Source organism: Podarcis tiliguerta (assembly GCF_965153285.1).
Source record: "Podarcis tiliguerta genome assembly, chromosome: 9".
In the NCBI taxonomy this organism is placed as follows: Eukaryota; Metazoa; Chordata; class Lepidosauria; order Squamata; family Lacertidae; genus Podarcis; species Podarcis tiliguerta.
Genome location: NC_139542.1, coordinates 58,218,234 through 58,237,763, shown reverse-complemented (window position 1 = coordinate 58,237,763; position 19,530 = coordinate 58,218,234). Strand labels below are relative to the sequence as shown.

The window sequence follows — 19,530 nt, the reverse complement described above, 5'->3', positions numbered from 1 at the left end:
CTGTTCTTCTGTCAGTTAAGTGTTTCTCTTCTGCAGTCTTTCCCTATTTCTATTTGTTGCCGCAGCGCGTCTGTACTAACACCCTGACTCTGTGTCTTGTCATCTTTCTCTCCCTGCTTTGCCTGCTTTGCTGGAAAAAACAAAACAAAACTCTGTCTTTCTCTCTCTGCTTTCTCCTTAGTCGTATTCTGTTCCTGTGTATAATTCCTTCTTTGCTTTGTTGTATTTTCTATTGGCTGTCCCTTTCCTATACAGTGGTACCTCTGGTTACGTACTTAATTCATTCCAGAGGTCTGTTCTTAACCTGAAACTGTTCTTAACCTGAAGCACCACTTTAGCTAATGGGGCCTCCTGCTGCTGCCGCGCCGCCGGCGCACGATTTCTGTTCTCATCCTGAAGCAAAGTTCTTAACCCCAGGTACTATTTCTGGGTTAGTGGAGTCTGTAACCTGAAGCGTATGTAACCCGAGGTACCACTGTACTTCCTGAGGAGACAGTTGCCAGTTGGGAGAAGCCGCTGGTCATTTTCTTCGCGTCCACCATTGCCGTCAGTGGAGCAGCGGCACGGAGAAAATTTGATTGGCTGCGGCATATAGTGGCCGCGCATCAGCTGCTACTCTACTGAATGCCATCTTTACTGCCTCAGATCGCTCCTGCGTGAGCCCGCAATCGGTTCTGGCCATGAGACAGCTGTTAGGGGACTTTCCGCCTCCATTTCAAACAGCCGATCCAGCTACTATAAAGTGCAAGAGCCACTTTCTGCTTCCTGGGGCTGGGATTACACAACAGTTTCCAGCGTAAACTATTGCCACTCAACAGTTAAGCTGAAAAGGTCGCCTTCTGCTGACAGCTTCTGCTATTTACTTCCTATTTCCAACAGCACTCCAAGTGTGTGTGTGTGTGTGTGTGAGAGAGAGAGAGAGAGAGAGACAGACAGACAGACAGACAGACCGACCGACCGACCGACCAACTGACCTGGGTGTGCTGCATAGCTGCAGCTAATTATTGCCTTCTCTGTGTACATTGGGGGATCAACGGTGCCTGTTTCAGTGGGTTTCTTCCCGCATTCTAAGTGCAATATTTTCATTATGCCACCTGTGCTCTATAACTGACTTCTTTCTAGTGCCTAAGGAAGCGGGCCAGCCTGCACCTAAGGAAGCAAAGCAAAAGTCTAAGCTTTTTCAGCCCACGAGCTATGCTGCCATCACATTTGGTTTGGGGGCTAAGTGACACGTACGTGGCATGCAAGGCATTTTTTTCATTAGAAGAAATCATTTAGTAAACATTGGGTTGCTAATGAGCCCCGTTCAGCTGCCGGCAAAGTGGCAAGAACAGTAATAGCATGCATTAGTGTTGTGCTCAAACGTCCCCCAATATAATGCAGACTTTTAGGAACAAAGTACTACCCTTTTTATGAGCTACTTAACAAAGATGAAAACAACCGAGTTTGGTGGCATCTTAAATACTAACAAATGTATTACGGCATAATCTTTTGTTTATTAAAACCCACTTTCTCAGATGCGTGACATGTTGCCTTTATTTGACAGGATGTGCTCTCTCTCCCTCGCACACTTTGTAAACAGTGTGTACTTGTTCATTTTAACTCCTTTTTAAATGTTGTCGTCTTTCTCGATTTAACTCTAATTTCTTCAGAAAAATCACCTGTGCTGACTTAAAGGAAAAAGATGAGCTGAGTTCCTGCAAAAATCAGTGTCCAAAAGAGGTAAGTTATATATGAATTAAAAATATTTGGGGAATATTTAATAAGTACAGCAATCCCCCCCCCCTTCTTAAAATTTATTTTTTTCTGTGTGTTTTTTTACTTGTTAAACACTGGCAAAATAACATGAGGTACTTAAGTGTGTATTCCCATTTGCAAGTGTACTTTTATCCCACAATTTTCACTGTGCGAAACTCTGGTGGTGGTTCGTTGTTGTTGTTGTTGTCGTTCTTTAAACTGGTAGGGCAGAATAGAGAAAACGTATATTATCCTGATGTATATGTTATGCAATATGAATAAAAAATGATTTAATAACATAAAAAACATAAAAAATTGTAGATACTAATTTCCTTTTAAGTAATAACTTGGATAATATTGGGTAATTTGAATATAAGCATGCTACCTAGCTTGTAAAAGGGATGTGGGTGGTGCTGTGGTCTAAACCACTGAGCCTCTTGGGCTTGCCGATCAGAAGGTCAGCAGTTCGAATCCCTGCAACAGAGTGAGCTCCCATTGCTCTGCCCCAGCTACTGCCAGCCTAGCAGTTTGAAAGCATGCCAGTTCAAGTAGATAAATATGTACCACTGCAGCAAGAAGGTAAACAGCGTTTCTGTGCACTCTGGCACTCGCCACAGTGTTCTGTTGCTCCAGAAGTGGCTTAGTCATGCTGGCCACATGACCCGGAAGCTGTCTGTGGACAAATGCCAGCTCCCTTGGCCTGAAAGCGAGATGAGTGCCACAACCCCATAGTCACCTTTGACTGGACTTAACCATCCAGGTGTCCTTTACCTTTACTTTTCTTAGCTTGTGTACTTAAGAACTAGCCTTGTAACAACAGGCAACCAGGAATTCCAGGCAGGTGCGTGAGGATGAGGGATGGATTGCTTTGTCCCACCTTCACCAGCACCCAGCAGGCTATTATTATTATTATTACTAATATTATTATTAATATTGTTATTATTATATTTATTATATTTATTTATTATATACAAGTAACTTTTGGGGGCTTATTAGAAGGGTACATTAACCCTACTGTTAACCTCTAAATGGAAATTGCAGAACACACAGAAAAGTGTACATTTCTTACAAAATGGAAGAGTTTAAGGCCAGAACATGCAGGGTTTATTTTCTCTTCCCCTCTGGCAAGGGGAAATTAACTCTTCCCATTAGCACTTGGGTAGAAAAGCAAAACGCTTGTTAATCTCTAAACCAGAGCTCACCAATCTTTTGGGTCTCATGGGCAGATTTACAAACCAGAGAAACTGTCATGGTCACCAAGCACACACCACAGTTGTGTATCCATGCATGCGCGCGCACACACACACACTTCCCTGTCCCTAGCAATTAGGCTTGGACAAATTAAAGAGGTCAGATCTTAAAGCCTGGTGAAATAAATGAGGTTTTTGCCACTGAGTAGACCCTTTCCCTACTAGCCATAGTTTTTCCTTCGCAAGCCAGGAAGATCATCCACCTCTGTAACAACTAGGCTACAATAGAAGGCTTTTCTCCCTAAGCCTATTGGAGCCATCACTTCCTCCACTAAAACGCTCACGCAGCTGCATGCAATTCCTGGCTCCCCATAGCTATGAGGCTAGTGTTTAAAAGCAAGAGTGGTCTAACAAGTTTATTTCCATGTTATATAAAATTAACCTAGTTTTAAGTTTTAAAAGAAACTTAGCATTTACATTTTTATTTATTTAAACAATCCAGTTAAAAATTAAATAATAATAATAATTTTAAAATGTGAGGTTTTGAGACATTTGTTTGGCTACAGTAGTACTAAGCACAGAAGGAGTTTTCACTGTCTGGTGCAAGTGATACCTTTTTCGTGTCCCTCTCCCTTTCGCTTTAGGGAACAAGCAAACTTTGATGCTGCCAGAGGCAAAACTTTCAGTGTCCTATAACAGAAAGTTTGTAGAAACAGCAACTATTGCTGACCTTTTGCTATTATGGAATTCAAGGCAGTGTAATGTAAATTTAATTAGATGGTATTATGTTTTGTAAGTATTTTGCATTTTTTGACATTTTGTCCCATCACCTTAAATGGGCAATTGCACCCTAAAATGCAGCGTATAAATTATTAAATAGAAATAGGCAGTAGTTGTCTTCCAATGTTATGAGAATCAGCCTAGTCCCTCTCCATGTTTGCATTTTACTCTCTACTTCTGTTGTGGCTGCAAAGAGATTTGAAGCTTGCATTTTAGATTAACCACATTTTTAATGTGTTGTCTGAACCCTAAACTGTGTTTATTCTTAACTGTAATTAGTAAAAAAGCAAATATCTTCATAAACTATTGTTTGAAGTTGGATTGTTTGTCTGCATTCAGAGATAGGGTTTAAACCTCAACGCCCTCATGGAAATCCAAATCACCCTCTCCCCAATCATCAGATGGATCAAATACAAATGTGGGGAATGTGTAAGCCTCATGGAAGCTTCGGCTCATGGTCATATTGTTGAGCTATGGTTTAGTGTGGCATCTGAAGCAGCCTACTGCTAAGTTATTAGACACTCAGCTCTTTCAGAGTATTCATTTTGCTTTTTATCACTTTGATGTAAAGCTAAAAAAATATACTGTATAAGGCACACAGTATGTCAGATAAATGCTTGTTTCTTGAGCGGTGAATAGAATATTGTTTTGACGGGCAGAATGTGGCATGTGATTTGAGTCATATTATTTTATGCTTAAGTTCCAAACAATGTGAATTACAGCTTGCTATAAGAAAATGTTAGCATTACATTTTTTTTTTAAAGCCACACACAAAACCCACTGCTGACTTAGAAAGTCATGGTGAAATATTTGAGAATGATGCTTGATGGTTAATGTTTTATTTTGTTTTTATATTTTGCTGGAAGCTGCCCAGAGTGGCAGCATATAAATAATAAAAAATAATACAGTTAATACAATATAATATAATACTGAAGTCCAGCGCTGAGTGCCTTCTGATGGTTCCCTCCCTGCAAGAAGTGAGGTTACAGGGAACCAGGCAGAGGGCCTTCTCAGTAGTGGCACCCACCCTATGGAACGCCCTACCATCTGATGTCAAGGAAATAAACAGCTATCTGACTTTTAGAAGACATCTGAAGGCAGCCATGTTTAGGGAAGTTTTTAATGTTTGATGTTTTATTGTGCTTTTAATATTCTGTTGGGAGCCACCCAGAGTGGCTGGGAAAAGCCAGCCAGATGGGTGGGGTATAAATAATAAATTATTATTACTTTTACTCATGCAACTCAGCTCAAATTAATTGCTCCCAAGAAGTCATGGATGGTTTAAAAATCCTAGGAGAATAGAAAGGTCTTTCTTTATCTGGTGACAAAAAGATATTAACTTAAGTACCAGACAGGCTACCCTGGGGATGATATCCCATAATCCCTGTTGGCTACCCACTTTACCTCTCAGTGCAGAAGGAGTCTGTCCTGGTTTTACATGAACTGTGTGGAAGCATGAATTCTGGGTGCTCCACTGTGTCCACCTGACTATTGCATATATGCTCAGGACCATGTTTAAATCAGCCCACGGAAGCGAAAATCACTGTATTAAAAACTTGTTGAATAAATGTGCAGATGCTGATACCTAAACATAAATTTGAACTTGAAAGCATTTATATACCCCCATCTGGTTATACATTTGGTTATATCATGTATTGTATAATGCAAGTAGTCTTCTTGATTTATTAACGTAAAAATACATTTACTAGGAAACTGAAAATGTCAAAAACAGACATCCTAAATATTAAAATAATTATGGCCCCTGTGACATTTCCCCCCAAGAGCAGTCTGCAGAAGCAAATTCACATTAAAAATGAGGTTCTCCAGATAAAAAAAAATCCCCCTCACCTACTGGAAACTAAAGCATCTCTATAAATCATGAACTCCAATGCAAAGTTTAGGTACGTGCTTCTGAGTTTGTTTTTTTAAAAAAATACTCTTTAAAAAGTATCTGAAAGTGCTGCCAGTTATTTTTCTTCGTGTTTGTTTCATAGTTTTGAGAAACAAAACTTGTTCCTTTAGTTTTTGAAAAAGCATACTGGAAATAATGGATGTTTTATCGGAATCCTCCCAGAATGGCCATGTTCAGGCATTTGGGGCGAACATGTGTAGGTTCTAGGAATATTAGAAGCCCTTTCGGTCCTTCTCACTGAATGCAGGAAGTCCTGAGATGGTGCCATGGTGTGGGAAGACACCAAGGGCTTCCTGCAGCCAATCAGAAGCCGTGCTTTGGTTTCCGAACGTTTTGGAAGTCAAACGGGTTTCAGGAAAGGATTCTGTTTCACTTCCAAGGTACAACTGCATAGGTTAGACAAGTTTGAGATGGGTGCAGAATTGGGAGCCGGATTGCTTATCTTTGATGTCGGAATCCAGTAGATGTTTGCAACATTTGAGCAGCTGCATTCTGAACAGCAGTCATGCTAGATAAAGCATGACAAATGACAAGACAGAAATGCAATTGTTGCATTAATTGTATAGAAGGTATCTTTGCATCATAGCTTCCAAAATCTTCAAGGATTAGGACCAGAATAAATATGTAAGGAGCAAATGCAAGTCAACGGTAACAAAGCATTTATTTAGCAGTCTTGAAATACCACTCAGGAGTCGTACCGGTGCTCCATTTCAGAGTATCATTTTTTTTCCGCCACCCCATGTTATAGTTGTCCTGTGGTCATCGATGCAAAGAGATCTGTCATTCTTCCGACTGTCCTCAGAATTGCAACCAGAAGGTTAAAGTCCGGTGTCCTTGCAAGAGACTCAAAAAGGTAATTTCATATTCTTCTGAAATCTGTACTTTTCTATTAAAATATTTGATTGATATTTTTATTCATTTTTTAAAAAATTATGGTATTGTTATACCACTCTTCATAATATCTGACCCAGGATGGATTTGTGGTATGTGTTAAAGCAGTAAGTTATATAGGATAAAACTATTAAAATCAATAAACTGAGGGTGCAAATTGTGTATCAGTTAAATAGCAGAGTGAAAACTTTCTGGTATTTAAGATGCAACATCCTTCTAGTTTTTAAAATATTTGAGAAAATAAAAATGCCTTTACCTGACGCCTAAGCTATAACAGTGGGTGCTAGTTCCACATAATTTTTGCTAGTTTTTTACATTTTAGATATTGAAATTATTTTAAAATCATTTAACATTTAATGTGAGCCACCTTGATAAATCATCTCTGAAAAATGAATAAATAAAAATTTTCTCTAATGTGAATTCCAAAATTCCCATGAACTGCAGTGATGCAAATATAATTCTGAAATGGTGCAAATGCTATGGAATTTCTACCTTTATAACACAAGGGGATTTTAGAGTGAAGATGGTTGCTTAGATATCATAGCCTTAAAAGAAATCATTGCACAGTTAATTGAATTAAATGTGTTCAGACTTCAGAATTATCCTGGGAAATATATGGTATAGTTTAGCTCAAGTATGGCTAGTCCAGAGTAAGAAGAGGAAATACGTTTTCCTGGCCAGTCATCAGGAAAAGGCATATTTAATTACATAGAAAACTGGACCAAGAACTGTTGTTAAACTTGTGAATCCCTAATGCATTTTACAGAAGACTTTCTCGTAGTCTCAGTGCAACTGTGGTGTCATCATCACCCCTGAAGCAGACAGTATAATGGACAAATGACTTCCTCTTACATGACATTATTAATTTTTTTGCCAGAAAGCAATGTTTCATTTTTAATAACACTAAGAAGAATTGCTTGGCACAAGTAGTGTCTGGCTTTTTGAGGAAAAGCAATTTATAAATGTAACAAACAAATAGTGTATAACGTCATCTTTTGGGATCTGAGATGCTCACATAATCCATGCCTGCAACATGGGACCTATCTCTCTTTCTCTCTTACATATATGTCTGCTTTCATTTCCCCCTATCTTTTTTGTATGCATACCTGATTAGAGCGAGTCCCTAAAACGTCTCGTGTTAATCGCAGCACCTTCTATCAAATATAAGGCTCATATAAGAAATGCTGGAAAGTCATGTTAAGAAATCAGCTGTTTGGTTAATGCACTATAAAGAACACAAAATGTTAGTCCATTTCCATGCAGGAGAATTTAAGTTTAGCTTCTCCACTGAAATCAATGTGACATAGAAGTGTTGAACGCTGGCTGGATCAACCCTAAGAGATGCGGGTATTTTAGACTGGTGTTACCAAGGAAAGGTGAGAGACAAAGAAGGCGAAATGGCATTCGTGAGGGTGAGACACCTAACAAAGACACTAGTCCAAGCTCCTCACCCACAAAAGAGTATTAATCTCTTTATTAGTGTTTGTAATAGGGATGCAGGTGGCGCTGTTCCCGTTGCTCAGTCCCTGCTCCTGCCAACCTAGCAGTTCAAAAGCATGTCAAAGTGCAAGTAGATAAATAGGTACCACTCCGGTGGGAAGGTAAACGACATTTCCATGCGCTGCTCTGGTTCGCCAGAAGCGGCTTAGTTATGCTGGCCACATGACCCGGAAGCTGTACGCCGGCTCCCTCGGCCAATAAAGCGAGATGAGCACCGCAACCCCAAAGTCGGTCACAACTGGACCTAATGGTCAGAGGTCCCTTTACCTTTACCTTCACCTTTTAACAAGGCTAATGGAATACCCTGAATTTGGCTCGCTTACCCACTTCAATTAGAAAAGCATATACTTGGCTGAAGTTGTGAAGCAAAGAGTTGTGTAATTTCAATATGTGAAGTGTTGAGTTTCTTATTCAAAGAAGGAGCACCCACATGACATACAAAAAAAAAAAAAAAAGAAAATCTAAAAAATAGATTGATAGGGAAACCTTTAACCTCTTAGTCTTTGTAGTACAGTTATTGCTTTCACTGGGTTCTCAAGGTTAAACTGTGAAGACATGCTGTGAAAAATGTATTTTTCAAATGTAAATTCCCCAGTCCAAGAAATCATGAAGACGAGCTCAAGCACTCCCTTCATGCCCAAATTTAGACCAGGCTTCCTGGTTAAAGTTCAAGTTTCCCAATTTGGACATCGGGAGAAATGTGGTTTAAAAAATGAGCAAGTCTGTTCTGAAGCCAGGCAGCAATGAAGAGAAAGCTCATTGCTCATTAGCACTTCAACAAACTCTGCTTGGTTGGAAAGAGAACTGGACTGTTGCTATGTGTTATGTGAATAGTCAGTTACCACGTATTAAATGTTCAGCGGTGAGAAGTACATGTTGGAAAAGTCTTCTTTACTCTTGCTTTCCTACCCAGCAGACTCACAGGGCGGCTTACAAATTTCCATCTAAAACAATCTGAAATAGATATCAGATGCTTAACTAATTTCATTTATTATTGAAAGAAAAGCAGCTATTCAAATCTCAATGAAATGTAGGATTGTCCTGAATTTTATAACCATCTGATTTATGTAATTCGTAACCTAAAGCGTTAAAGTCTTGTGACAGAGAGAAAAGATTCCTTGGCACTCCCCCCCCCCCCCTTTTAAGTCCTATTTTGGGTATCAAAATTGATGAGATAGTACTTATAGTAGGGCTTTTTCTTAATGCAGTGTATTCTCATGAATGCAGAGACTATTAAAAAGCAACATAAGATGTATCCTAGCTACATCTTCACTGTGGCAAATATTCCTGTAGGTTTATAATTTAACTGTATACTGGTTCAATTCATTTCAAGAAGGAAACGTACAAACCAGTGGCTTATCCTCAGTCCTTTAACTGGTATGTTGTTGTTTTTTGCAAGAACATCAAGGTTTAGGGGCTGTGCTACTTCAATAAATGATTTCACACATGAAAGTAATTTTTCTTGTGTTCTTTGGGCTCTTACTATACTGCATCCAGGGACGCAGGTGGCTCTTTGGTCTAAACCACTGAGCCTCTTGGGCTTGCCAAACGTAAGGACGCCAGTTCGAATCCATGTGACGGGGTGAGCTCCTGCTGCTCTGTCCCAGCTTCCGCCAACCTAGTAGTTCGAAAGCACACCAGTGCAAGTAGATAAATAGGTACTGCTGCAGCAGGAAGGTAAACAGTGTTTCCGTGTGCTCTGGCTTCTGTCACAGTGTCCCATTGCGCCAGAAGTGGTTTAGTCATGCTGGCCACAGGGCCTAGAAAGCTGGCTGTGGAAAAACGCCAGCTCCCTCGGCCTGAAAGCGAGATGAGCGCCGCAACCCCATAGTCACCTTTGACTGGACTCAACCGTCCAGGTGTCCTTTACCTTTACCTTTACCTTTACTGCTTCTACGTTTGCCCTCCTCTTCCACTTCTTCTAAGATATAGTTGCCTTGGTCCCTTGACATCTGGGGGGCAGTAACTTGAGTTTATTTTGAAGTTATTCATTTCTCCACCTCCAAAAGTAGTTTCCACGAGCGTATGTCGGATTTACAAAACACTTGTCACATAAATGTTGGTTATAGTGTGAACGTATCTCGTGATGAGTGTTTTTATTTGTAATTCATTTACAATGGTTTGCAAGCTAAATGGCAGGAGAAGGATTCTTCGGTTATATAGGAAACAGTGTTTAGGCGTGTGTGTTTCGCAATCAGACTAATGAAGAAAAATAATATATTTTGTTTGGACCCTGCTTCTAGGAGCTGCCGTGCAGTAAGGTTCGAGGAGACCTAGTTACGTTAGAATGTGACACTGTGTGCAAGGAAATGAAACGGAAAGCTTCTGAGGTAATTTTCCTTTTGTGGTTGCAATATATCCTCACTGCTTCAAGAGACTCATGCAGAGTTATTTTCTAAAATCATTGTGCAAGAAATAGAATGCAATTAAATCCGATGTTCCCTGTTCAACAGCTGTTACATGTTAAACTTTGCTTTTTATGTATTGTGGAAAGTTTGTCATCTTGCCTTGCTGTTTATGATAAACTGTTAATACTATGAGCTTCTACACGTGCTGTATTAGAATAATGTTGCTTATGTCTCTTGCTTCCTACCTTTCCCCCCCAGTTTGGAATGTTTCTTGAAGAAGGTACACATTCATTCAGTTGGGGCCCAGGGGGCATGAAATGGGTTGCCCTGCCTTGTTCAGTTTGTTAATTTGAAGTTAGGATAGTGTAATGAATACATCTATTTAAAGTTCCAAAAATCTGATAACTAGTTTAATGCTCATGTGTGCGCACATGCTTCTCTTGATCTCTTACCACTTGATGACTACTTGGCTGGATATGAGAGCAAGTTGCATCAAAAAGAACAAGGAGTTTTGTGGCACTTTAATGAAATTTGTTTTGGCATAAGCGGACTGCAGTCCACTTCATTAGATGCATGGTGTTATCCTGAGTTGGGGAGAGGGATTGCAAACAGCGGGGTCAACTAGAAACAACATGCAGAAAAGGGTAGACAACGAAGGTTTTATAATTAACAGTGGAAATTCACAAAGCAGCTGCTGATAAACACAGACATCCTGTCATCAGTAAGCAAATACACTTAGTGTGCCAAAATATTTTTGTCTGTGTTCAGTCCAGAAGTGATCACGTTGAACGACGTGGTGTATTATAATTAAGTTGTTTCATATTGCCATGTCCCTTTTAGTTCCTTGACCCAGGATAACTAGTCAAAGGTCACTTACAGGGTGTCCTGGGAAGTTGACATATTTCACCACTTTTGAATATTGCCATTTCTGATGCCAATTTTGCATCCTGTTGTTGTTGTTGTTGTTGTACCCCGCCCATCTGACTGGGTTGCCCCAGCTACTCCAGGTGGCTTCCAACATACATAAAAACATAAAAAAATACACATTAAAGTAAGGAACTCTGTTAAGGGATGTAAGAATTGGCATCTTCAGAAGGCATTGAGCCAAAAGCCACATGTGCTTACACAGATAAGAGCATGTGCAACACAGAAAAAACATAATGTGCAAAGAATGTAATAAGATTTCCACCTGACTTTTTGGTAATGCAAAGAGAAAAGAAAGCCATAGATCTGGTGAGGCAATGTATTCTGGATTTAGATTTCCACGAATTGTTTGCAAACATTAATATACATATAACACATCTCCCCTCTGCTCAAGACTGGATGTTGAAAGTTCTCTTCCACATACGTAACAAAACGTAATTATCCAAAGTGTAAAAGAGTGATTCCCTTAACAGGAATGAATACCTTTCCTTCTGCAGTTAGATCATGATGATTCAGAGGGCAGTTGACTTGGAGGAGCACTGGTATCAGTGTGGACAGCCAGAGTGCTGAAGTACAGTTCTGTATACAGTGGTACCTCAGGTTAAGTACTTAATTTGTTCTGGAGGTCCGTTCTTAACCTGAAACTGTTCTTAACCTGAAGCACCACTTTAGCTAATGTGGCCTCCTGCTGCCACTGTGCCACTGCTGCACGATTTCTGTTCTCATCCTGAAGCAAAGTTCTTAACCCGAGATACTATTTCTGGGTTAGCGGAGTCTGTAACCTGAAGCGTATGTAACCCGAGGTACCACTGTAGCTATCCAGGATAGAAATGTACGTACAGTGGTACCTCGGGTTACATACACTTCAGGTTACATACGCTTCAGGTTACAGACTCCGCTAACCCAGAAATAGTACCTTGGGTTAAGAACTTTGCTTCAGGATGAGAACAGAAATTGTGCTCCGGCGGCGCGGCAGCAGCGGGAAGCCCCATTAGCTAAAGTGGTGCTTCAGGTTAAGAATAGTTTCAGGTTAAGAACGGACCTCCAGAACGAATTAAGTTCTTAACCCAAGGTACCACTGTATAGTAAAGTGGCTGAGATACAAAAAAAGGATTGGGAAGAATAAGATATATTGGTCTTCCTACTGACAGCCCAGACCCATCAAATCATATTTGATTTAGCCAGCTTCCTAGCTGCAGTCCTTTGCAGTCCTTTCTATTAAAAAGTAATGGGCCAAATCTCACATGGTTGACTGTCAATGTGATGAATATGGGGATGAAAGAAAGAGGATGGGGGCAAGCTGGAGGCTAAGTCTGAGTTAAAAGTACAGAGTTAAACTACAAATATTTGTAGCATTTCCTTTCCTTTGTGTAGTGTACTATTGTTTGTTAGTATTGGTGTAGTGTAGAAGCCTGGGTGTCTTGTTTTTTATCATGTTTTTGAACAATATATTATGCCCAGTTGATGGCCATTGGCTAACTAAAAAAAAACTGGGCAAAAAGTCACGTGTATAATTTTAGCTACCTGAGCATGGGTGAGGGAAAAACTGTAAAAATGCAAATTATGCATGAATGGAGGGGAGTCCTAGTACAGGTGTATGATGGGAGACTGTCAGTATTTTGTAGATGGAAAAGAGTTGGAATGTGAAAAAGGAAATGTTTCCATTTGTCTGCAAGCATAGCATTAGTTTGGTTTGGAAAGAGGGCGACAGATATGATAATGATGATAAATTTAAAAAATTTACCACTCTTCATCTGAACAATATAGGGTGGTTCACAACATAAAAATACAAAATGAGAACACAAAATGCATAATAAAATAAAACAAAACAATTATATCCCACTCCCACAATCACTTTATAAAGGCCATAGAATGTTAATCAGCCCAAGGCATGGTGATAGAGAAACCTTTTTGCCTGACGCCTAAAGATACGTAATGAAGGAGAATGATGAGACACAAGGAGAATGTGAGGGAAAGTTTTGGAAATCAATACAGTGGTACCTTGGTTTACGAACTTAATCCATTCCAGAAGTCCGTTCTTAAACCAAGGTGTGCTTTCCCATAGCAGTGGGGGATTCAATTTACAAATGGAACACACTCAACAGGAAGCGAAACATGTTCTTATTCCAAGGCAAAGTTCACAAACCAAAACACCTACTTCCGGGTTTGCAGCGTTCTTCATCCAAGTTGTTCAAAAGCTAAGCTGTTCTTAAACCAAGGTACCACTGTACTATTCATGGCTTTTTATAGCACACAATTGTGCTCTTGTTTCTGCTTGTGTACAGTTTGCTTCTGTTCAGTTAAGTTGGAATTACTGAAACCCAAAGGCGCTTTCAGTTCCTGTGTGAAGTATATGGTACTTGAAATACAATATATAATTGAAACTAAATGAGCTTCCTTGCCAGAGGAAGGGCAGATGTTTTCTCTTTATTTACTACTGTTAATGTTGAACTGCTCGATATATGTGGTTCCTAAGTGGTTTACAAAAGATGTTAAAAACCAAAATATGAGTACTTGCCACAAAATAAAGCAATGGAAAAGTTTCTGCACACGAGCAAAAACAAGAGAGTGTGGTAAATCTCCAGGGAAATCCTGCGTAAAAAGGGGCATGGGAAAGGAAGTACCGTTACCCCCTCCAAAAAACTGCACATGGAAAGGTGTTCCAGAGGCTGGGTTATACCACTGAGATGGCCCACTTCCTTGATGTCATTATATGATACCGTATTTTTTGCTCTATAAGACGCACCGGACCACAAGACGCACCTAGTTTTTGGAGGAGGAAAACAAGAAGAAAAATATCTGAATCTCAGAAGCCAGAACAGCACAGTGAAAGCAGCAATCCCTCTTGCTGTTCTGGCTTCTGGGATAGCTGTGCAGCCTGCATTCGCTCCATAAGACGCACACACGCTTCCCCTTACTTTTTAGGATGGAAAAAGTGAGTCTTATAGAGCAAAAAATACAGTATTTTTTGATGATTGGCTTGGGATGTATAAGGGGAGGCAACAAGTCTCTAAATATTATTGTGTCTGTGAAGCTGGGCAGGGAATTTTCAGTTGTGTAAAATAACAGGCCCACCATTTAAAATACTGTGTAGTTTAATTTAAGCTATTTAATTTAAAGGTGTCTTCACCGTACTGTATTCAGCTCCTGCTGAAAACAATTCTTTTAAGCCTACCCAGATGCTTAGAAAGTTGAGGTGAATTTTAATTTGTTTTTTTGGTATTTTAACATTTTGCATGTTTCAAAGTATTGGAATCCCCCCCCCCCTTGATTTTATTGTTTTATCTTTTTGTGAACCACTGTGAGGTTTGTTTGTTTTTTAATCAAGTGGTGCGTAGATTTTATGGAACAGAAATAGATAAAATACCATACACCACTTATAATACTGTGCATTTTTTTAAAAAAAACACACACCTAACTGCTTTACAGTGTCTGTCTCAAAGTAGTTCAGAGCTTGGTGACTTTCTCCTGGCCACTTAATGAGGTTCCTGGTCAGCTGGCCTCTGCTCCTTACAACAGTTTATGACTCAAAATTTCATCAAGCGCACCACAATGAGTTCTTGAAGGAGTAAGAGTCCATAATATAGTGGTAACAACATGCTTCAGAGTATTCGGGATCTCAAGTAGCGTGACTGGGGAAAACCTCCACATACACCTTTTAAGAGCTGTTTGTGGACTACACAATGCAAGTCTAGCTTAACTCAGTATAGGGACATCTCATATATTCACATGAACCCCAGTGAATAGCATATGTTCCAGTTCATATAAATAACAGGTACAAGAGTGGGGGCTTTTTTTAATGGCAGCCCTATCACTTTGGAGTTCCCTTTAGAGATGTGCAGCTGGGCCCCCTTTGGATGTGTTCAACCGCATCGTAAGTATTTGCCTGTTCCACACTGCCTTTATTTGAATCCAGATGCCGTCCTATATTTGATCCGTGGTGTTGTGTGGGATTGTTTCATAGCGTTGAATCCTAAGTTTTAAATTGCTTTTCTGATTTTAATTGTGAACAGCCTTAAGAGGGCCAAGGCCTTGAAAGGCAGTGTAAGAATAACTAAATAAATGAACAAAAGTGTAATGATGCTTCCAGCAACTAACAGGGGAGCAAATTTGGGTGCCCATTGCGTGTGACCTCATGACGTCATGTTGTGGCGTGACCTCATGACCTCATGTGCACGCCCTCCATCAGAACATAACTTCCAGTGGCACTAGAAGTCAGGTTCCAAGGTCTCGTGAGTTGCATTGGGGGCCCTGTGTTTGGGTGCTGAGCACCCACAACAATTTTTTTCTGGGTGCTCAGGCACCCAGAGCCCCCTATAGTTGATGTCCCTGGCAATTAGTAGGTTGTAGTTTATTATGTGCTAAGCATTATTATTTTTATATTCACACAGATTAAAGAGGCCGAGGCCAGAGCTGCCCTTGAAGAGGAAAAACGAAGACAACAGGTACCCACCAACTTAGTCTTCTCTTAAAGTGCGGAAAACTCTTGGACTGTAATCCTACATGTAGTTTGGGCTGCTTAAATTTCAGTGAAGGCAACTGAATGGAGAATGATGAGCTCACAAAATTCTAGTTACAATACCAAGAGAGTTTGGACTTGATATCCTGATTTATCACTACCCTAAGGAGTCTCAAAGCGGCTAACAATCTCCTTTCCCTTCCTCCCCCACAACAAACACTCTGTGAGGTGAGTGAGGCTGAGAGACTTCAGAGAAGTGTGACTGGCCCAAGGTCACCCAGCAGTTGCATGTGGAGAAGCGGGGAATTGAACCCGGTTCACCAGATTACGAGTCCACCGCTCTGAACCACTACACCACACTGGCTCTCTATTGTACCATGCATATAAAGTTTTAATATGCACTATTTTAAGACACAGTTGAAAAAAGATGACACCCCCCCCCCTTTGCCACATATATTTTTATAACTTTTTCTGCTTTCCTCCTATCCAGGCTGAGCTGGAGGCTTTTGAGAACAGGCTAAAAGGTCGTCGGAAGAACAAGAGAAAAAAGGACGAGGTTGAAGTTGAACTAACTGCATGGCAAAAATATAAGAACATGATTGTGTTGCCAGTATGTGGAGCTGCTGTTGTAATGTTTGCGTGGTTCATAGCCTACAATGACTAAACTATTCCATTTCAAAACACCTCAATATGATTATAGAAAGCTAACTGCTAAGATGCTGTGATATAAATTAGGATTTAATGTTCAGTTGTACAGGTAGCGACTGATTGGCATGTCAGTGGGGCCCACATAAGGCCGCCCCACCTTGTTGAACCCTTTTTGTGATGTTTTTGGGTCAGTTCGGGATTGGCACAATACGGTTGTGCACATATCGGACGCACCTGATATGGTTGCTGCCTGTAGTTCGTTATAATTTTCCTGTTCGTTTAGAGAAAGCTAGAACCAACCCCAGATCCTATACTTCGCTCCCAAATCAATTTAAAATATTGAGGTGACTCGATTGAAAGTTCCACAGTATAATTGGTTGAGCAATGCTAAGCAATTGTGCCAGATTGTATTTTTAAAGTCTAATTTGAGAACCACCGAGTACCATTCTTGTCAATATCCATTTGTTTTGTTCCACATGTGCACCAGATGAGCACTTGGTTGTGTAGTCATTTTTAACCTCTTGGCAGGTAGAAGCAGGAAATGGATGGTTTGATACTGTAACAGATGACCATGCCTACTCTCTGTTGGAGGATGCTTGAAACTCTGATCCTGTAAGATGTAGTTCCTATAGCACACATGCACACTACGGCGCAGTCTTGCATGAAAAAGCACCCTTGTTTGGTTCAGATCATATGCAAGGACTGGGTTGTGAATCACGCTGTTATCTGAATAGAAGACAATGTTTTAATGTTTTCATCTTAGCTATATTAATGTGGGTCTTCAGAATAAACCATAAAACCGTTCTTGATGCTGAGCAGTTTTAGTCATACTTTGTCAAACGTATCTTTTAAAATACAATATGGGTGTTCTGTACCTCCAAGATACATTTTTGTTGAATAACATATTTCTAAAGGGAAGTTGTCAGATTTTTCTCCGGGACCTCTTGCAAAACTGGTCATATGCAAGTTGTTGATTTTATTTACCTTTTATTTCAAGTTCTGTTCTTTTGCTAGTAAAAAGAAAATAGTATTTAAGGATATTGCTCTCCTTCTGAAATGTAGCTTTCTCGAAGATAATTTACATCAAATAAATTCGTAGCTGTGTTTGCTGTGTGTAAAGTGGCATTCACAATTTAGAAAACGGTGTATGTACATGTGGCAAGTTCATTATTAGTTCAGGTGTGCAGATACATAGAAAAATATGAAATGTTGTCTTAAGCAGATGCTCTCAGAGCTGGAATTTAAATATCAAATCAAGTAGCAAATGTCCTAGCTAACCTGTTCATTGTTTCTGTTTACAAATTGACACCCTTGCTTTCACCCCTTCAAAAGTGAACAATAAACTTTACTCCTGAACTACTTTTGTATTTAATTATATAGTGACTATTGTCACATCGAATGAGGGAGTGCAAGTTCTTCTGACTTGCTTGCCAGTACTTAAAATGCTAAATAAATATTACTGATTATTAATTTCCTGTCTAAATTTGGTCTTTGTAAGAATTACCTAAATCCAAGCCCCGAATCTTGGACAAACATCCCAGGTGAAGTCCGGTAGGAATGCCTTTTGGATACCTTCAAATAACCTGAAATTGATATTTTCACATATTTCCAGCAGTGGGTCTTATCTACTTATGACGATTACACATAAGATAAATATATCTACTGTTCAGGGATATTTTGATCAGATGTATGCTGGCAGATTGTAAAACGTTCTTTGGAAAGGAAAACCGCAAAATATTGTAACTTTGGACTTCTTATATTTACTAAAGAGTACAGTTATTTTTGTTTTTCCATTGATTTAAGAAAGTAACTTGAAGAAATCCATTCTGTAATTGTACATTTTAAGAATTCTAACTTGGTCAGTAGCTCAGTTCCTAGCCACATGAATAATTGATACTAATATCACCTAAGGCTGTCAGATTTCACTTTTAGGATATGTTAGCATGAGTCATTTATTTTTGTACTGTTATAACAAAAAAGAGAAAATCCGTCTGTCGATGTAGATAATAGTGTGAAAGCTGATACCTGTTTGAGTCTTACTATGTATTATGTGTGTTAGTAAATCAGCATTCTCTTGGTTTGAATGTTGATGAGATTTGTTAGCTTCTCAACACAAATAACTGGAAAGCTAAAAGGTTTTCGCTACTTGAGCACTTGTATTAAAACATTTGTCTTTGTTTATGTGTAAATGTACCTTCATTTGAAAGAGAGTTGCTCCTTTAATGTTTCGGATGTTCAGCTGAGTGGAAGATGAGAAAAGCAGGCACAATTTCAGTGTGGGGTAAGGCCTTCAGAATCACTTGCCATTTCTTGATATGAATGAGAGGGGAGCATAGCTCAATTAGCAGAGTTATATACTTTGCACACAGAACATACCAAGTTCAGTCTCTGGCATTACCAGTTGGAAAGATCCCGGTTTGCACAGGATATGAAAGACTACTTCCTGAGATTCTGGAGTGGCAGATTTCGATGTTATGGCTGCCACCATGAAATAACATATTTTTGTACTGGGCATTCAGTTCAATATAGCATCTAGAAAATCTCAGCTTTCATTTTTTGATAACATTTCTAAGCTACAGTATATGACTATAAAGTTCAGAGTTGAAAGTGTGTGAACAGTGCTGGTGAAATCATAGGAATTGTAGAGTTGGGAGGGACTACGAGGGCCACCTAGTCCAGCCCGCAGCAATCCAGGAATGTTTTGCCCCATGTGGGGCTGGAATCCACAACCCTGAGATTCAGAGTCTCATGCTCTACTGTATGAGCTATGCTATATTGGGGTTGTGGTGGTGAGCTGACTGGATAGTGCTCATTTAGATTGGGTTTACTTTTACAGCAGTAGCTCTTTTGCTTCTCAAGGCTAGCAGAATAAATTATATGAAAAGAAGTAAATATAAATGTGTTCATGTGTTTATAATTTTACACATCTCAGAATTCCGTTTTTCTAAATTTAGGAATATCCTGTGTTAGAGCTGGATAAGCAGAAGCTAAGAGGAAATCAGTAGTCTTGCAGGTATCGTATTGTGTGTTTGCCAGTTGTATGTTTCACATACACAAATAACAATAAAAGATAGGCCTGTGATGAGGTTTCAAGAAAGTGGGGGAGAGGGGTAGTAATTCACAACACAGTAAGCCTGGCCA

General features: G+C 39.7%; 2 protein-coding genes across 9 annotated transcripts in view; both read left to right on the top strand.

Annotated features, from left to right (window-relative positions):
* NFXL1 (nuclear transcription factor, X-box binding like 1) overlaps nucleotides 1-18,566 on the top strand; it is an 82,722-nt gene extending 64,156 nt beyond the window's left edge. For all 7 annotated transcript variants that reach the window (XM_083458107.1, XM_083458111.1, XM_083458106.1 and 4 more), the window contains 5 exons: nucleotides 1,653-1,722; nucleotides 6,368-6,472; nucleotides 10,254-10,340; nucleotides 15,674-15,727; nucleotides 16,232-18,566. In XM_083458107.1, coding sequence (XP_083314233.1) covers nucleotides 1,653-1,722; nucleotides 6,368-6,472; nucleotides 10,254-10,340; nucleotides 15,674-15,727; nucleotides 16,232-16,405 — 490 coding nt within the window. In that variant the 3' untranslated portion in view covers nucleotides 16,406-18,566. The remainder of the gene's footprint in view (nucleotides 1-1,652; nucleotides 1,723-6,367; nucleotides 6,473-10,253; nucleotides 10,341-15,673; nucleotides 15,728-16,231) is intronic.
* Nucleotides 1-19,530, top strand: part of LOC310685618 (uncharacterized protein) — an 850,221-nt gene that overhangs the window by 613,838 nt on the left and 216,853 nt on the right. The window lies entirely within an intron of this gene.